At 39.7% G+C, this 15,681-nt stretch overlaps 1 protein-coding gene across 1 annotated transcript in view; it reads right to left on the reverse strand.

The window, feature by feature from the left end:
* SVOPL (SVOP like) overlaps window positions 1-15,681 on the reverse strand; it is a 73,782-nt gene that overhangs the window by 55,327 nt on the left and 2,774 nt on the right. The window contains exons 2-4 of the mRNA XM_077850088.1: window positions 4,715-4,835; window positions 4,458-4,549; window positions 1,376-1,474 (exon numbers count right to left, since the gene is read on the reverse strand). Coding sequence (XP_077706214.1) covers window positions 1,376-1,474; window positions 4,458-4,549; window positions 4,715-4,796 — 273 coding nt within the window. The 5' untranslated portion in view covers window positions 4,797-4,835. The remainder of the gene's footprint in view (window positions 1-1,375; window positions 1,475-4,457; window positions 4,550-4,714; window positions 4,836-15,681) is intronic.

Raw genomic sequence — 15,681 nt, forward strand, 5'->3', positions numbered from 1 at the left:
AGAAAGCTAGGGGGCTGGAGAAAACTTCTGGCATTCTCCACAGCCACTTTCAGAACATGACTCTCACTCTCTTAGAAAGCCTTACTCTCTTCCAAGCCTCCGCCAACTGACTCTGCATCCTCTACCCATCTCTGCCTTCCTGTCGCCTGCCACTCCCCTCTCGGTGAGGATGTTGGCACCTGGCTCATCGTATTTCTCTCTATTAAGTCCTGTCTTCATGAAAACCACTCCAATACCCAAGTAAATCAATTCTCCACTCTTCACCTTATGTTTCTTTTGCCTCCTTGGCCGATGTGACCTCTGAGATACTTCCAGAACACAGTTCCTCCCCGCCACATACTCTGCCACTTGACCACTGCTAACCTATCTACGTTCCAACCTTATCTCCTCAGGGTTCTTGGAAAGCTGACCATGCCCCTCCTTAAAACCCCTTAATGGCTCCCTATCATCCACAGTGTAGTCTCCAACATTTTTAGGCATGAAGAGCCTCTTTTAAGATTTAAAAAAAAGATTTACCAGAGCTCTGCATGATAGGAAGTATACTTTAATAGCCATTTAATGAGAAACATGTAATGACTATGAAGTCAATGATGTGTTTAGGTGAAACTGGTCTTTGTTATATAAAAGACTAATTTGAAAAACTGTCATATAGATCTCTACCAACTATACTTTGCTTGGACAGCTTGCACCTGTCAACCAGAGTTGGGGTGCAGGGGCTTACAGTGGTCTCCAGAATGGAGTCTATGCACAGACTCCAAGATGTTTCTGATCCCCACCTGTCTCTGCAAGCTTGTCTCCCATTGCTCCCTGTTCCCGACTTTCTATGCAAGCAACATGGAACTGCTTCTACTCCCTCCAACACACATGTGTGCACAGCCTGCTGGCAATTCATTAGTTTAGTACTTAATAAAAAATGATCATGTGTAATATGCTTAATTCCACTCTGCAGCAAAACTTAATGCACAATTCATAAGGCTATTCATAACGATCTTTGAGAAAAGTTGAATGCATAACACAAGCCTGTGAGCATGATTTGGTGATTGTGTAAGTCACTATGGTCCAACTAATTTTAGTCTAACTCAAATCATAATTAATCCATGACTTAAGAGCTACTCTCTGATTTGCATTGATCTCTTCTAACCTCTTGCTAGGAGCTAGAAAATAAGCAGCTCAAAATTGTGATCCCTATAGGAAAAGAGAAAAAAGAGAGAAAGACCCCAAGTGGTAGTTTGGGCCTGCAAACTTATGAGCTTTGGAAGCCAACACAACCAGCATTGAGGTAGCCTTTGTCTCTTAGCCCTATGGCATGAGGGAAGGGAGCAGAAGCCCTGGATTCTCAGTTGGTTCATTCAAAGCACCAGAAGCAGGCACTCACCGTGGTCACTAATGCCACCTGCCAATTCTCCAACTGCCATTCACAGCGGATGACAGGAGACACGACTGCTATTAACATGATCTCCATGGCCTCAACAACCTTAAGAAAGGAGAGAAAACACCACATTTCAGTGCTGGCTTCTCATCAATTCTTCCCACGTGTGCCTATTCCTCATCCTTCCCATCCTAACTTCCTCCTTCCCCTCCTTAGGGAGCATGTATAGTGTATCCACTTGATACTGCTAGTGTCAAGATAAAGAAGTATAGTAGATCTGTGGCTTTCATGGATGTAATATTTATGTTTCAAACAATTTGAGAGGGTTCCCACAGATTTATGACATATATTTATTTGTGATGTTGCTGATCCATGCTTTTGAACAGCAACACTATGAGGGTGTTGTGTGGGGGGGAATAGGGGGTGGGTCACTTGGGTATTGCATGACCTAGCTAACCACCAGCATCCACATCAACCTAGCTCTGTTGCTTCGTACTCAGCATTGTGAAGGTCTCAGGGCATAGCCCTGGCAAATGGATTTGTAAAATAGTCTCTGATCTCAAGAAGCTGAGTTGGAAGGTGTATTTCACTAAAACTAAAAGAAAGTAAAGCAGCAAGTACACAACAAGTTCATCACAGAGAAAGAATGTCTGTTTGACAAATCTATCGTAAGCTGTGCTACTAAATATTTCTTTCAATAGGAAATTTGAATACCATCCTCATCTATATCTTGTAATTTATAAGGTGAGTTTATCTCCTAGGGAAAGGAAGAAGTAAATGCTAGTAAAGAATTGATATTTGTGTGGATTATATGTATTATGGTGCTATTTGCGTACATATAACTTGAAGGTCTGGGATGAAAAAAATATAGTGGTGTTAGCTACTATATGGGAATTAGAAAGGTACCATAAAGGCTTCTTTCTTCTTGGAAAGTACTTTAGTTATGTTTAGAGTTCAGATAGCTGGTATGTTTTAGTCCCAAAAGTATAATGAATAAGAGATGGCATGACAACCTCAGAAGGATGTTTGATTTATTAAACTTATCTCTCTCAGTAATATAGAGAGTCGGGTCAATATTAATCAGGACTCTACTCCTCTAAGTGGTGTTAGGAGAAAATAAACCAATAAGGGATACGACTCTGCCCCACCCTGATAGAATAGCCTTAGGCGAGAGGGATACAGAGAGCAGCACCATATAAGATCTTAGTAGACCTAAGAGAACACCAGGATTCAGAATGCTTGGTCACAAACTGAGGCTGCCCTGCTGCTGTGATGTTATTACATACACCCTGGTCACACTAGGCCCTGAAATCCAACTATTGTTCTGACTGCTTCTGACCAAGAACCTTAACAGACCACGGCCAGGAGGAACCATTCCCATCACTATCAACACACCTATTCTGATGAGAAGATCCATCCAAAGTAGCCCACACTAAAACTAGGAGAGAGATTTGGTTACCACATCCAATTAAACAGTTGTGTGTGTGTGTGTGTGTGTGTGTGTGTGTGTGTGTGTGTGTTTACACGCTCATGACACGGAGGAGGAGGCCTGGTAAACAGCCCTTCCTACTGATGGGTTGGGAAGAATGGAATGAAGCAGCTTATAAAACACTTAAAGAACACCAGAAGCTATTTTGCAACCACATCAAGTGTAAATATGCAATAGACATACAATCTCCATGGATGTGGATTGGGATATAGACATCAGGGGTTACCTATATAGAGGTGATACCTATCCTTTGGGAAGGGGGTACAATAACCCCATCTTTCTAGTACAGATAATAACTAATAAAGATGTACTCCCTTTGTATAGACGGTTTGGTTTATTTAGGAAGGTAAAAAAAAATTATATGTATTCTTTTCACTTGCCGGGGGGCTATTGGTGAAGAAAAGACAGGGTACACAACATATCTGAAGGCAAAAGATGCAGAAAGTTTAACAGTGTTTAAACCAAGGAGACCATGTAATGAAACCACATTGGGAACCAAATATGTTAAACAGAAGTAGAGATGTTCTGGTTGAAGTAGAAAAGAGTTATGATAAAATCCTCCCCAATCACACCCACTTGTCCCTTGAAATATGGAATCTGACCATTTTGGAGTCTGGGTGAGATATTACTTTATAAATGAAGAAATATTCTAAATTGTATTGTTGGTTATTATAAAAGTAGGGCCAGGGCATGTCTTGCCTTTCTCTCCTTTACCGGACTGCCTCCTGAGAACACAAGGCTTTGAAGTCCTTTTTTTTTTTTTTTAAGGCTTTGAAGTCCTGCAGCAGAACTTGCTGAGTGCTACCTCCAGCTCACATCACTCTTTTTCTCATACCATTTTGCTGAGGGTGAGGGTCAGGGCTCTCTATTATTTACTCTCCTCTTGGCTATCTTTAACTTCTCCTTTAAACCATTGTCATGTCAGATTTTCCATTCTGTCTCCTTATCGCTATCATATTCCTAACATATTCTCACTGCACCTATAACAAAAGGAGGAAGCAATAGTAGTTTCTTAGGACATCCCCACTACTGGTCAAAGCCATGGAGCTGAGCTGTCACTCTTCTTTTCTCAAAATAGCTGATGGCAAATAGCACACCTTTATCAGAGCCTCCTAAAGGTTCTGGAAATATGTAATGATGACAGGTATCCCCTTGTGATTCTTTTTTTTTTTAATGTTATTTATTTATTCATGAGAGAGAGAGAGAGAGAGACATAGGCAGAGAAAGAAGCAGGCTCCATGCAGGAGCCCAATGTGGGACTCGATCCCGGGACTCCAGGGCCACACCCTGGGCCAAGGCATGTGCTAAACCGTTGAGCCATCCAGGGATCCTCTCCCCTTGTGATTCTTATGCACAAAAATTTGAGGACCATATGTCTAATTTTGCTTAGAGTGATACTAGTTAAATATTTATTTGCTCATAACCAAACATGCCAAAGTAGATGAAAATTATTTTTTAATTAGACATCTCATGGAGTTCCTGCTCTCTTTCACTCTCCTCCCTGAATGGACATCCCAGAGTTAGAGGTCAGTGGAAGATTCTTTGTGTCCAATAATGAATTAGCTTTGAAGAGCCAAATGATCTCCAAGGAGCACTCACCCCAGTGCTGCCCATGATCAGAAACAGGGCAATGTGGAAACGTCCAAATCCAATGGTCTCCACAGCATCTTCCACAGTGAATGTCTTTGACTCTAACAAGGAAGGGCAGAATGAAAGGAATGATCTCTGTGGGAAGCTGATGATTGCCCACTAATAATGAGGAAGAAGATGTTGGGAAACCAATTATAAAAACTAGTAACTACAAGGGGGAATTAAGCAGCACCTTGGGGGGTCTGAGACTTCCATGATCATCTTACCTTTTGGTGGTGGCTCTCGGGTCTCTAGGCTCAGCTTCCGGAGGCTAATGATGGTGACCGACTCTGTCTGCTTGGTTGCCATCTTCTAAATGGTCCCAGTTCCCCACACAGCTTGGCTTCCCTGATCGAAGTGGGAGAGGGAAGAAGAAAAATATATAATAGGGTGCACATTTTCCTTTGATCTTCACAGAAAATCTATGAGGTGGGTATTCTAATTTAGCCTCATCTTACATATAAGGAATCTGAGACATGGAGAAGTCAAATGGCCAATTGAGATGATTGGGCCCCAGTGGCTAGTAATTGACCCTGAGTCAGGGCCCAGGTGAGCTATGGACAATTTGGCCAATAGCATCCTCTACCTGGGAGTGAAGATGGCCTTTGCTACAGAGAAAAAATCATAGTAACCTGTACTTTACATTCCCGTAGCTCTTGTGGTTTATTGTGTGCTTTCTATGTAACATTTCATTTCATTCTGACAGAAACCCAGGAGCACTTCTTTTTATTGGCTCCATCCCCCTTCATGTATTTAGCCCAAGGAAGGATTCTTAACTCTAGAAATCAAAAGAAAAATAAAAACAAAGCTGAGTATCAACTTAGTCAAGTTTTTTCCAAAAGACTTGAAGACATGGAGAGCAGCTCCGGTGGTTTAGCACCACCTTCAGCGCAGGGTGTGATCCTGGAGACCTGGGATCGAGTCCCGCATTGGGCTTCCAGCATGGAGCCTGCTTCTCCCTCTGCCTGTCTCTCTCTCTCAATCTTAAATACATACATACATACATACGTACATAAATAACTTAAAAAAATATTTGAAGGCATGGTCATTTAACTTCACATTCCTCACAGGATAAATGGAAATCATAACCTGTTCTGTGATGAGATTGTTAGTATTAATATTAGTATCCTCATTTTGATACTAGTACATATTGTAGGTTAAAGCAAGTAGTAATTATATTAATATGATTAGGAACCAAGATTTTTGGTTTAAAGGAAAAAAGATACAAAAATCAAAGAAGTTATATAAAAATCTTATAATTGTAACTTTGAATTGGAAATATTCATATGAATTCACTATGTATTACATACATATATCCTAATATTATCCACTGGAAGAGCCTGGAAAAAATGACTAATGAGCACTGCTAGAGCCCAGATTGTTTTCTTTCCTATTTCCCATTAAAAGAAACCCTGGCGCCTTAGATAAATGGCTAATTCTGGATCTGGGACAGGAAATGTGTAAATTGAGCCTGGAACATCTTGTCATACCAGATAGCATGGAAGATATCAAACACTCCTGGGGTTGTGACAAAAGATTACAAGATTCAACTTGAAAAGGCTCCCATCAGCCAAAGATGGGACAATTTAAACATCAAGAAGAATAATGACTGCAAAGAATCGAAACACATCAAAGATATCAGAATCCATCGTTCATAGCAACACTGAAATGAAAATCTCACTGATCACCTTTGGAGAATACTAAGAAACCAACTCATTACTCTGAAAACTAGTAAATGTCTTTCTTGTACAAATTCTTTGAACTTCAGGATAACCAAACAGTGAAAGAAAACTTTTTTTTAATTTCAGCTAAAACCTGCAGGAAAAAAAAGGATGGATGGAATTAAATTATTATGATTTTACAACTCAGTGAAATAATGGATCTAGGTAACGATTACCAATGGCTGCTGAACTAATAGGTGAAAAGCTGATGAAGAGATGGGTAAGAGATGGATAAGACTGGTTACCCTGTAGCCACTGTCAGATCTTAATGTCACTGAAAGAAAGACAATCAGATATCATGTGGTCCCAATGAGCCACAATAAGAGTGAAGTATACAGCATTACTTATGATGTATTCTCTTAAGAAGAGGTTAAACCAGAATCTGATCAAGCCTCTATCTCTGCCAATTCATACAGGAGATGAAAAAGAAACTCATTAAACTATACCATGTAGCTGCAATCAGAAAAAATATCCAGAATGAGGGAGTTGGATAAGATAAATGACCCACCTTCTTCAATGAATAAATGGCATGATGAAAGGACAAAAGGGAAACTTACAAAGGAAAAGAACAAATCAAATAAATGATTTGTTCTTATTTGGATCCTCATTCAAATAGACCAACTGTAAAACAACATCTAAGAGAATGAGATGAAAAAGAGATGAGAGTAAGATTAGGGAAGTGAGTGCAGAAGTTTGATGATATTAAGGAATCTTTGACGCCATCATTAGGTATGATGATGATATTATGGCTACAGCAGAAAAAAAGAATTCTTATATAGTAGAGATACACACTAAAATAGAGATGAAATGAAGGGGATCCCTGGGTTGTTCAGCGGTTTAGTGCCTGCCTTTGGCCCAGGGCGCGATCCTGGAGTCCCAGGATTGAGTCCCAGGATCAAGTCCCGCATCGGGCTTCTGGCATGGAGCCTGCTTCTCCCTCTTCCTGTGTCTCTGCCTCTCTATCATAAATAAATAAATCTTTAAAAAAATAAATAAAATAGAGATGAAATGATATGATGTCTGAGATTCATTTTAAAATAATTTAATGGGAGGGCACCTGGGTGGTTCAGTTGGTTGAGCATCAGACTCTTGATTTTGGCTGAGGTAATGATCTCAGGGTCTTCGGATTGAGCCCTTCATTAGGCTCCACTCTAAATGGGGAGTCTGCTCGAGATTCTCTCTCTCCCTCTCCCCCCAAATCCCTCTCTTTCAATAAATAAACAAATCTTTAAAATAATTCAGCATGAAATATGATTCAAATCTTATAGATTCAAATCTTTGAAATAATGGTAGCATGGGATATGGTGCATAAGTAGATGGTCATAAAGAAGAGTAAAGAATGGCTATATGTTGAAAATTATTGAGGATGATGGGTGCATTTGGGATTCATTTTACTATCAGCTTTTGAAAAGGTGTAATATTTTTCAAAATAAATAGTTCAAAAAGTGAAGTTCTGAGATTTTAAAATTACATTTCCAATGTCAGGCCACTAGCAAATGACAGAATCAGAACTCAAAGGTACTTTTTTTTTTTTTTCAACCAGAATATAGAAATAGCCACAAACCAGTCTATAGCAGCATGTCAAGGTCATCAATGTTTGCTAAGGGTCAGCTCTGTATCTTGTATTGTGTGGGCTCCTGTGAAGACTTTGAAGGAAAGTCTGACATGCTCTCTGCCCTAAGGAGTTTTTATTTGAGTTGGGGACACGAAAGATACACATCAAAACAACTATACTGTAATGTTGATATTATTTGTTTTCTTAAAACACTGTCACAAATACATAAATATTCCCAGATGAGGGATAGATCAATAATGCTCAGAAGTTCATGAAATCCTCTTTCCCATGGGAAAACATGAAAGTACAAAAAGCTATTATTTTCCCAGAATGGAAAAAGTAAAAAATAATTGGCCTCTTAGCCCATCTGTGAGCCTGAAAATCATAACAGACTGTTCTAGAACTACTGCTCCCTTTCCAGACATTGTCCAAACACCTTTGGAGGGTGTTAACTGGTAACCTTTTTTAATGAAGTTATCAGAAAAAAAAAATATCCCTTTCTTTTGATTATAAAAAAAGACTTCTAGACACATTGGCTATAACAGGGGCACCTGAGTGGCTCAGTAAGTTAAGCATCTAACTCGATTTCGGCTGAGGTCATGATCTCAGGGTAGGTGAGATCGAGTCTTATGTTGGACTGCATGCTCAGCGGGGAGCTTGCTGGAGATTCTCTCTCTCTCCCTCTGCCCCTCCCCCTGCACTCTCTCTCACTCTCTCTAAAATAAATAAATAAATATTTTTTTAAAAATTGGCTATAACCATCATATTTCTAGATATGAAGATGAACTAGTAACAGATTTAACTTAATCAAAATTTGAAAATGAGGCTATTCAGTGAGAATTAGATAGTGGTGATGACTGTACAACCTTGTACTAAAATTCACCAAATTATATACTTTAAAAAGGTAAATTCTATTGCACACAAATTACATCAATTTTTTTCCCCCTAAAAAATAGTCATACAAATCATGGCAGCAGACTTACCAACTGAAAGTGATTCTGGCCATTTATAGTCTTAGAGAATAAAACTGTTTGGTTAGGTGGGAAAATAATTTTTAAAATCCAAGTTCATTTTAAGTTCAGTTACAAATAAAATGCTTAACAATAAGCTCAATCTTCAATCAACATTTAATCTCTCCTACAGTCAAGTTTTATGACTTCTCCTAGCAATCAAAACATTTTTTACAATTTTAACGACCACAAAGGCTTACTTTTAGAATAATAAAACAACCTCCAGCAACCTCCTTCTCCTTTTTATAGTAAGCAGCAAGAAAAGAAATCCAAGAAATCTGCCATTTACGATTGAGCAGAGCAAGTTTTAATTCGTATGCTTTACCCTGACCAGGTAGTTCCACGGGTCATAAATAATCTACATTCCTCCCTTCTCTTATCAGCAAAAAGAATTCATCACAGAGGGCCTGGCAAAAGGTGTTAGGTCCAAGATAATTACTTCACAGCTTTCTTGAATGAAAGCTGATCCCAGAAAGGGAGATTCACATTTGTGATTTCATATATATTTTTTACGTTTTTAGTTTTAAATAATCTCTACAACGTGGGGCTTTAATTTACAACCCTGAGATCAAGAGTCACATGCTCTATCAACTGAGCTCGCCAGGCAGGCGCCTCATATGATTTCATATTTTTCTTGATTGAAGAGGAGATTCACATTATTTTGTTTCTATACATGAATGAAACTAAAATGTAACATGGTTTTAGGCAACCAATGGGATAAAGAAAAGAGAATTCCTTTTTGGTCATGATGTTGGACTTCAAAAAACAAATATAATCTTCACATATAATGCTTGGTCCTGAAGTGAGCAATATTTATTTATATGGTTGTTAAAAAAAAAAGGGGGGGGGGGTGGGCAGCCCAGGTGGCTCAGCGGTTTAGCACCACCTTTGGCCCAGGGTGTGATCCTGGAGACCCCGGATCAAGTCCCACGTCGGGCTCCCTGCATGGAGCTTGCTTCTCCCTCTGCCTATGTCTCTGCATCTCTCTCTCTCTCTCTCTCTCTCTCTCATGAATAAATAAATAAAATATTTTAAATAAATAAAATAAAAATAATTTTAAAAAAGACTTCATTTTCAGGTTTAGAGTCAACATTTGAATAAAATACATAGACCTGATTGTGGTTTCAGAACTGACTGGAAATGTTAATACCCTCAACAATGAGTAAAATAATCCATGATAAATAAGAGCTGGAAGTCAGGAAAGATGGCAGGATGGGCAGGCATCCCACCTGCAGGATCAGCATGAGAACCAGAGTTATCAATATACTATCTATAATCACAAAAACAACTAAGAGGGCAACTAAAAATAAAAGCAAGGAAAAGAATAAGAACAATTTGAGAATTAACATAAAATGCAAATATATACACCAAGACTGTACGTTTTATAATTTACATAGATACATAAAAATACCATTACAGTGACTAACTACAGGGCAAAAGGAATGAGAGCTTGGGATGTGGGTGAACGGGAATGAAAAAATACATACACACATATGAGACAGGACGGTGTATGTGTGCCAGGTGTGGCGGTGCATCAGTGCTATGTTGAAGACAGCTCCCACCTGCTTTTGAGGGCAGATTGTGCACATCTCTTTCCACCTCTGTATTCAATAACATCACGTTGGTAATTTAAAACCAGCCGTAGTGGGAATATAACACTAGGGAAATCAGCAAACGCTACAATCCAGGTACCATCCCCCTCCACTCTGTTATTAAACACAGCACACCACAAAGCCCCAGTTCTTCCTTCCCAGTGACTCCCAACTTCAAGAAGGAGGTGGTTTGTGATGTGGAGAACAAAGGTAAAAAATAAAAAAAATAAATTTCCTTATAATTTACAGCTCATTGACAAGTACTTAGGATGGGCAGGGTGACCTTCTTCCAGGAACTCAACTACCTCAATGTTGATGCTTTGCTAGAGGCAAAAACTAGCTTGACATTAGCCTGACCTCCAGGATCCTATAAGTCTTCTTTATATATAAAAATCCCTTTGGAAATTTCCTTTATCTCTACCCTCCCAGGAAATATGTTAGCAATCATCCTCCAAACATATGGCCTGCTGATAATATATCTGAAGGGTCTCATGACTAAGGTTTTACTAGACAGCAGTAAGTGACCTTATCCAAACAGCAGCTAGCTCCACAAGGTCCTGGAGAATCTTGCCTCTAAAATCCTTAGAGACATACTCTCTCCCTAACCCCCTCCCAACTTGAAAGCATATAACCAGTCACTTCTCACAACCCCAGGGCAGCTCTTTCTGCCCACAGGTCCTGACCCCAAGCTTTAATAAAACCACTTTTTTTTTTTTTGCACTAAAAATGTCTCAAGAATTCCTTCTTGACCATTTGCTCCTAGACCCCAGCATTTCAACATCAGTACGGAGTGACAGGGTGGCTTGAAAACTCTTTCTGGGTGATCCTGATACGGGGAGCCCTACAGCCCCCACCTGAAAACCATTTCAAATAGTTTGTGCTAATTTGGCAAGGTATCAAAAGATTTAAAAACTAGTTTCAAATGAACTGGTAATCCCCAATTCTAGCAATTTGTCCCAAGGACTTATCTCAAATATGGAAAATGGTCTCTATACAAAGAAGCCTTAAAAATTTTTTTTAAGTTTATTCAAGTCTATTTTAACAATAACAAATTGGAAACAGCCTAAGTGTAAAGAGGAAATGGTTATATAACTGATTATACATCTAGCATTCAAGATTATATCTAATGACATTTTAATGACATGAGAAACACTTGCTATTGTTGTTGGTTTTTTTTAAGATACTTATAAAATATTAGGAGAATGGCAAAGAGGCCTGGGTCATCTTTTGTATAAGCAGTGAATAATGGATTGATACTGCTTAATTGATAAACTAAAAAATAAAATACAATTATGTTTTTTTAACTTTAATCACCAGACGGGCAGCCCGGGTAGCTCTGCGGTTTAGTGCCACCTGAGGCCTAATCCTGGAGACCCAGGGCCTGATCCTGGAAACCCAGGATCGAGTCCCATGTCAGGCTCCCTGCGTGGAGCCTGCTTCTCCCTCTGCCTGTGTCTCTGCCTCTCTCTTCTCTCTCTCTCTCTCTGTGTCTCTCATAAATAAATAAATAAAATCTAAAAAAAACAAAAACAAAAACAAAAAAACAAAAGAAATTTCTCTGGAGATGGGAAATCAAGTCAGGAGATTGTTTGTTATAAACTCAGTAGGAGAGCCTGGGTGGCTCACTTGGTCAGACGCTTTGATTTATTGCCATGGGCACTTATTACTTCAATATAAAAATTATAAAATTCAATAAATGTAAACAGATTATCTGCAACATACATGTTTAACAAAGGCTCCTGCAAGTCAGGAAGGGAATAATGCAGGGGTCAAAACATGATGAACACAGAAAAATACAGTGGCTGATAAATAAAATTATGTTCAACCTACCTTAAAATTAAAAATAGTTGTTATTTTTCTTTATCATGTTGATTACACTCCGTGAAAGGGAAATAGGGACTCACATTATAGCTGGCGCTGGGAGTGTACGTTGTTACAACTTTTCCAGAAGGCAATTAGGCAGAGAGGAAAGAATATTGACCAAGCAATTTCACTCCTAGGATTCATCAGAATGGAAGAGTCAAGAGGTGGACAAAGATACATACAAGGAAGGCCACCACTCAGTTGTTGTAGCAACAGAAGAATTGGATACAACCTCCATGCCTACCAGTAGAGAGGTGGCTAAACAATACCACTTAAAACCTCTTAGCGAAAGGTTATTTAGTGCTGAAAGGCATTTTCCAAGAGGTGTATACATAATGCAGACGTGTCCATAACATATAGATATGTATATACTGATCCCATTTTATAAAACTTCATTTAAATACATACCTTCATGGAGATTTCAGGAGAAATGTCTGAAACTGTGTTTTAGGGAATATTTGTGGAGCACAACAGAATATAATGAAAGGGCCCCTACCCTGAAGGACCTTCAGTCTAATGGGGGAGCAAAGGTGGGGAGTCAGGAGGGAATAGTGTGGTCCCAGGGTTAAGCTGTGGATGCTCTGGCACACAAGGGAGGGCCGCCTCCTCCAAGGAGTCCTGAGACCTGGGGAGGCCTCTGCAAGCAGTTCTAAGTGGAAGCCTGAAGAATGAGCGAGCACCAGCCACGAGAACAAAGGAGAAAAGGGCAAGGAGAATATAGGGTTTCTTCTCATTCTTTCTTCCTTATGCTTATCTCATTGTTTGACTTTTTAGAAAGGCTACTTCTTTTAACATAAACATTCTTTTTGGGAAATGAACCGACATAGAGTTGACATGTTGCTCACGGTGCTAATCCTAAACAGGCCTATGCATGCCCCCCCACTGCCCTCCATCACTGGCCATGACCTATCGGGTAAATACCTAACCCAGACACAATCAAGTCACTGACTGGCACCTGATGGTAGTGATGGTTGTACAACATTGTATCTTATACAACTAAATGCCACTAGGAGATCCTGGGTGGGTCAGTTGGTCAAGCATCTGACTCTTTATTTCAGCTCAGGTCATGATCCCAGGATCTTAAGATTCATCCTTGAGCCAGGCTCTGCAGTCAGCGGGGAGTCTGCTAGAGATTCTCCTTCTCCCTCTGCCCCTCCCTGCACTTGCTCTCTCTCCCTCTCTAAAATAAATATATAAATCTTTTTAAAAAGCCACTGAGGGATCCCTGGGTGGCGCAGCGGTTTGGCGCCTGCCTTTGGCCCAGGGCGCGATCCTGGAGACCCCGGATCGAATCCCACATCAGGCTCCCGGTGCATGGAGCCTGCTTCTCCCTCTGCCTATGTCTCTGCCTCTCTCTCTCTCTCTCTGTGACTATCATAAATAAATAAAAATTAAAAAAAAATAAATAAAAAATAAAAAAGCCACTTAATTGTTCACTTTAAAATTGGTATAATGGTAAGTTTTATGTTATGCATATTGTACCACAATTTCAAAAATCAAAATAACAAGGAAAACCATTTGCAAATATGTGTGTATGTGTGTAGACACTCAGCAAATGTCGGTAATACATATTAACCATAAATTACAAGAAAAACATTAGATTCAAATAGATTGATGGGCATGTTATATGAACAAGCCATTCACAAGAAAATATATAAATTGTAAGCAAAACTGGAGAACTATTTATCTTCTGTAATAACTGACAAAATTAGAGTCGCAAAAAATCCTTAGGTATCATTTTATACCTACTAAATTAACAAGCGTAAGAAGGAAGAAAGGGGGGCACCTGGGTGGCTCAGTGGTTTAGGCTCAGTCATCTGCCTTTGGCTCAGGTCATGATCCCAGGGTCCTGGGATCAAGCCCCCTGTCAGGCTCCCTGCTCAGCAGACAGCCTGCTCCTCTCTCTCTTTCTGCCCCTCCCTGCCCCCCACTTGTGCTCTCTCTCAAATAAATAAATAAAATCTTAAAAAAAAAAAAAAAAGACTGAGGGAAGAAGGGAAAAGGGATGGCAAGGAGGGATGAAAGGAGGGAGAAGGAAATCAGTAGCTATGGTGAGACTGAGACTGAATGGAATCCATTTCTCCTATTTCAGTTCCTTCTCTAAAAATAGAAATAATACCTAACTGTCTGTGGGAGAAGTAGCTGGCTGCCTTCCCAGTAACATCTTCCTCTGTACCCTACTGATGAGAGTGGCCACCCAGAGGCAGGTGGAGGCTGGGGTGGGGGGCTTCTGAGAAGGCCTTTTGCCCCTACCCCTCTCTACTGTTCAGTGGCTGGTGCTTCATCAGACATCTTGGGTCATGATGCAAATATGGAAACTTTGGGCCAAGTCTGGCAGGGCATAAGCAAGGAAAAGCCTGGAACCTCTCCGACAGCTGTACACCACTTACCTTCAGATATCTACTTGGGAAAAAATTAAGCTCTCTGTTCAAGATGCTGTTCTTTCTTTCTGGTTTCTGGTCCTTGAAGTTGTGAGCAATTTTTTTTTTTTTTTTTTTTTTTTTTTTAGGCTAGTCAAAAGTAGCAGTGGGAAAGAAGGAACAAAGAAATCTGCAGTTGGCTATGATCAATGCACACACCACTTCACTCAGACCAGCCAACTGTGTGTAATTCTTAACTGATAAGCTTCCTTCTTAAGTCTGTTACAAGGATTAAATGTGATGATGTTTGTGTACTATGGCACAGTGCCCATTGCAAAATAAGCAGCCATGGGAGTTCTGTTTCTCATCTTTGAATAAAGGTATCAAATAAATGTCTAAAATTTCACTGTAATCACAAATCAAATACACACAGGGTTAAGGTTTGAAGTATTTTCAGATTATCAAATGTGTATCTCTCCAAAAGCATTTACTGCTAATATTCTGCTAACATTAGAACATACTGGGCTCAAATGAAAAACTTCCAAAGTGGAAAAAAAAAAAAAAAAGCTACTTATTTTCTGAAGTAGATTGACTTTATTCCAAGGGTAGACTTAAGCGGTGTTAGGAAGCCATCACATGTGTTACATGACTGTTGAAACATAAGATCTCAAAACTTCTCCAAACAGATGTATCTACACCGATACCATCCAAATCAGTCACTTCATCTTACTTAGGAAAGGCACAACAAAATCAATAACTTTTACCAAAGACATTACTTTTTTTTTTTTTTTCGTAGGCTCCACACTTGGGAGTCCAACATGGGGCTCAAACTCACAACCCTTGAGCTGAGATTGAGCAGGACAGACGTTTAACCAACTGAGCCACCCAGGTGCCCCTGTTCTGCATTGCTTTAAATGGTAAAATCAGTATGTCTGACAGAAAAGGAAAAAACCTTCCAAACTCCAGTTTGGAATGGCCTAGTAGGTATTGGGGTAGGGTGGGTGTGTAGGAAAGGGGCATCAATGATGTGTGACTCACTCAAACTCCACTCAGAGGAGCAAGCCTGGCCCTCACCCAGCCACTGAAACAGTGT

Source organism: Canis aureus, chromosome 15, assembly GCF_053574225.1.
Source record: "Canis aureus isolate CA01 chromosome 15, VMU_Caureus_v.1.0, whole genome shotgun sequence".
Classification (NCBI taxonomy): Eukaryota; Metazoa; Chordata; class Mammalia; order Carnivora; family Canidae; genus Canis; species Canis aureus.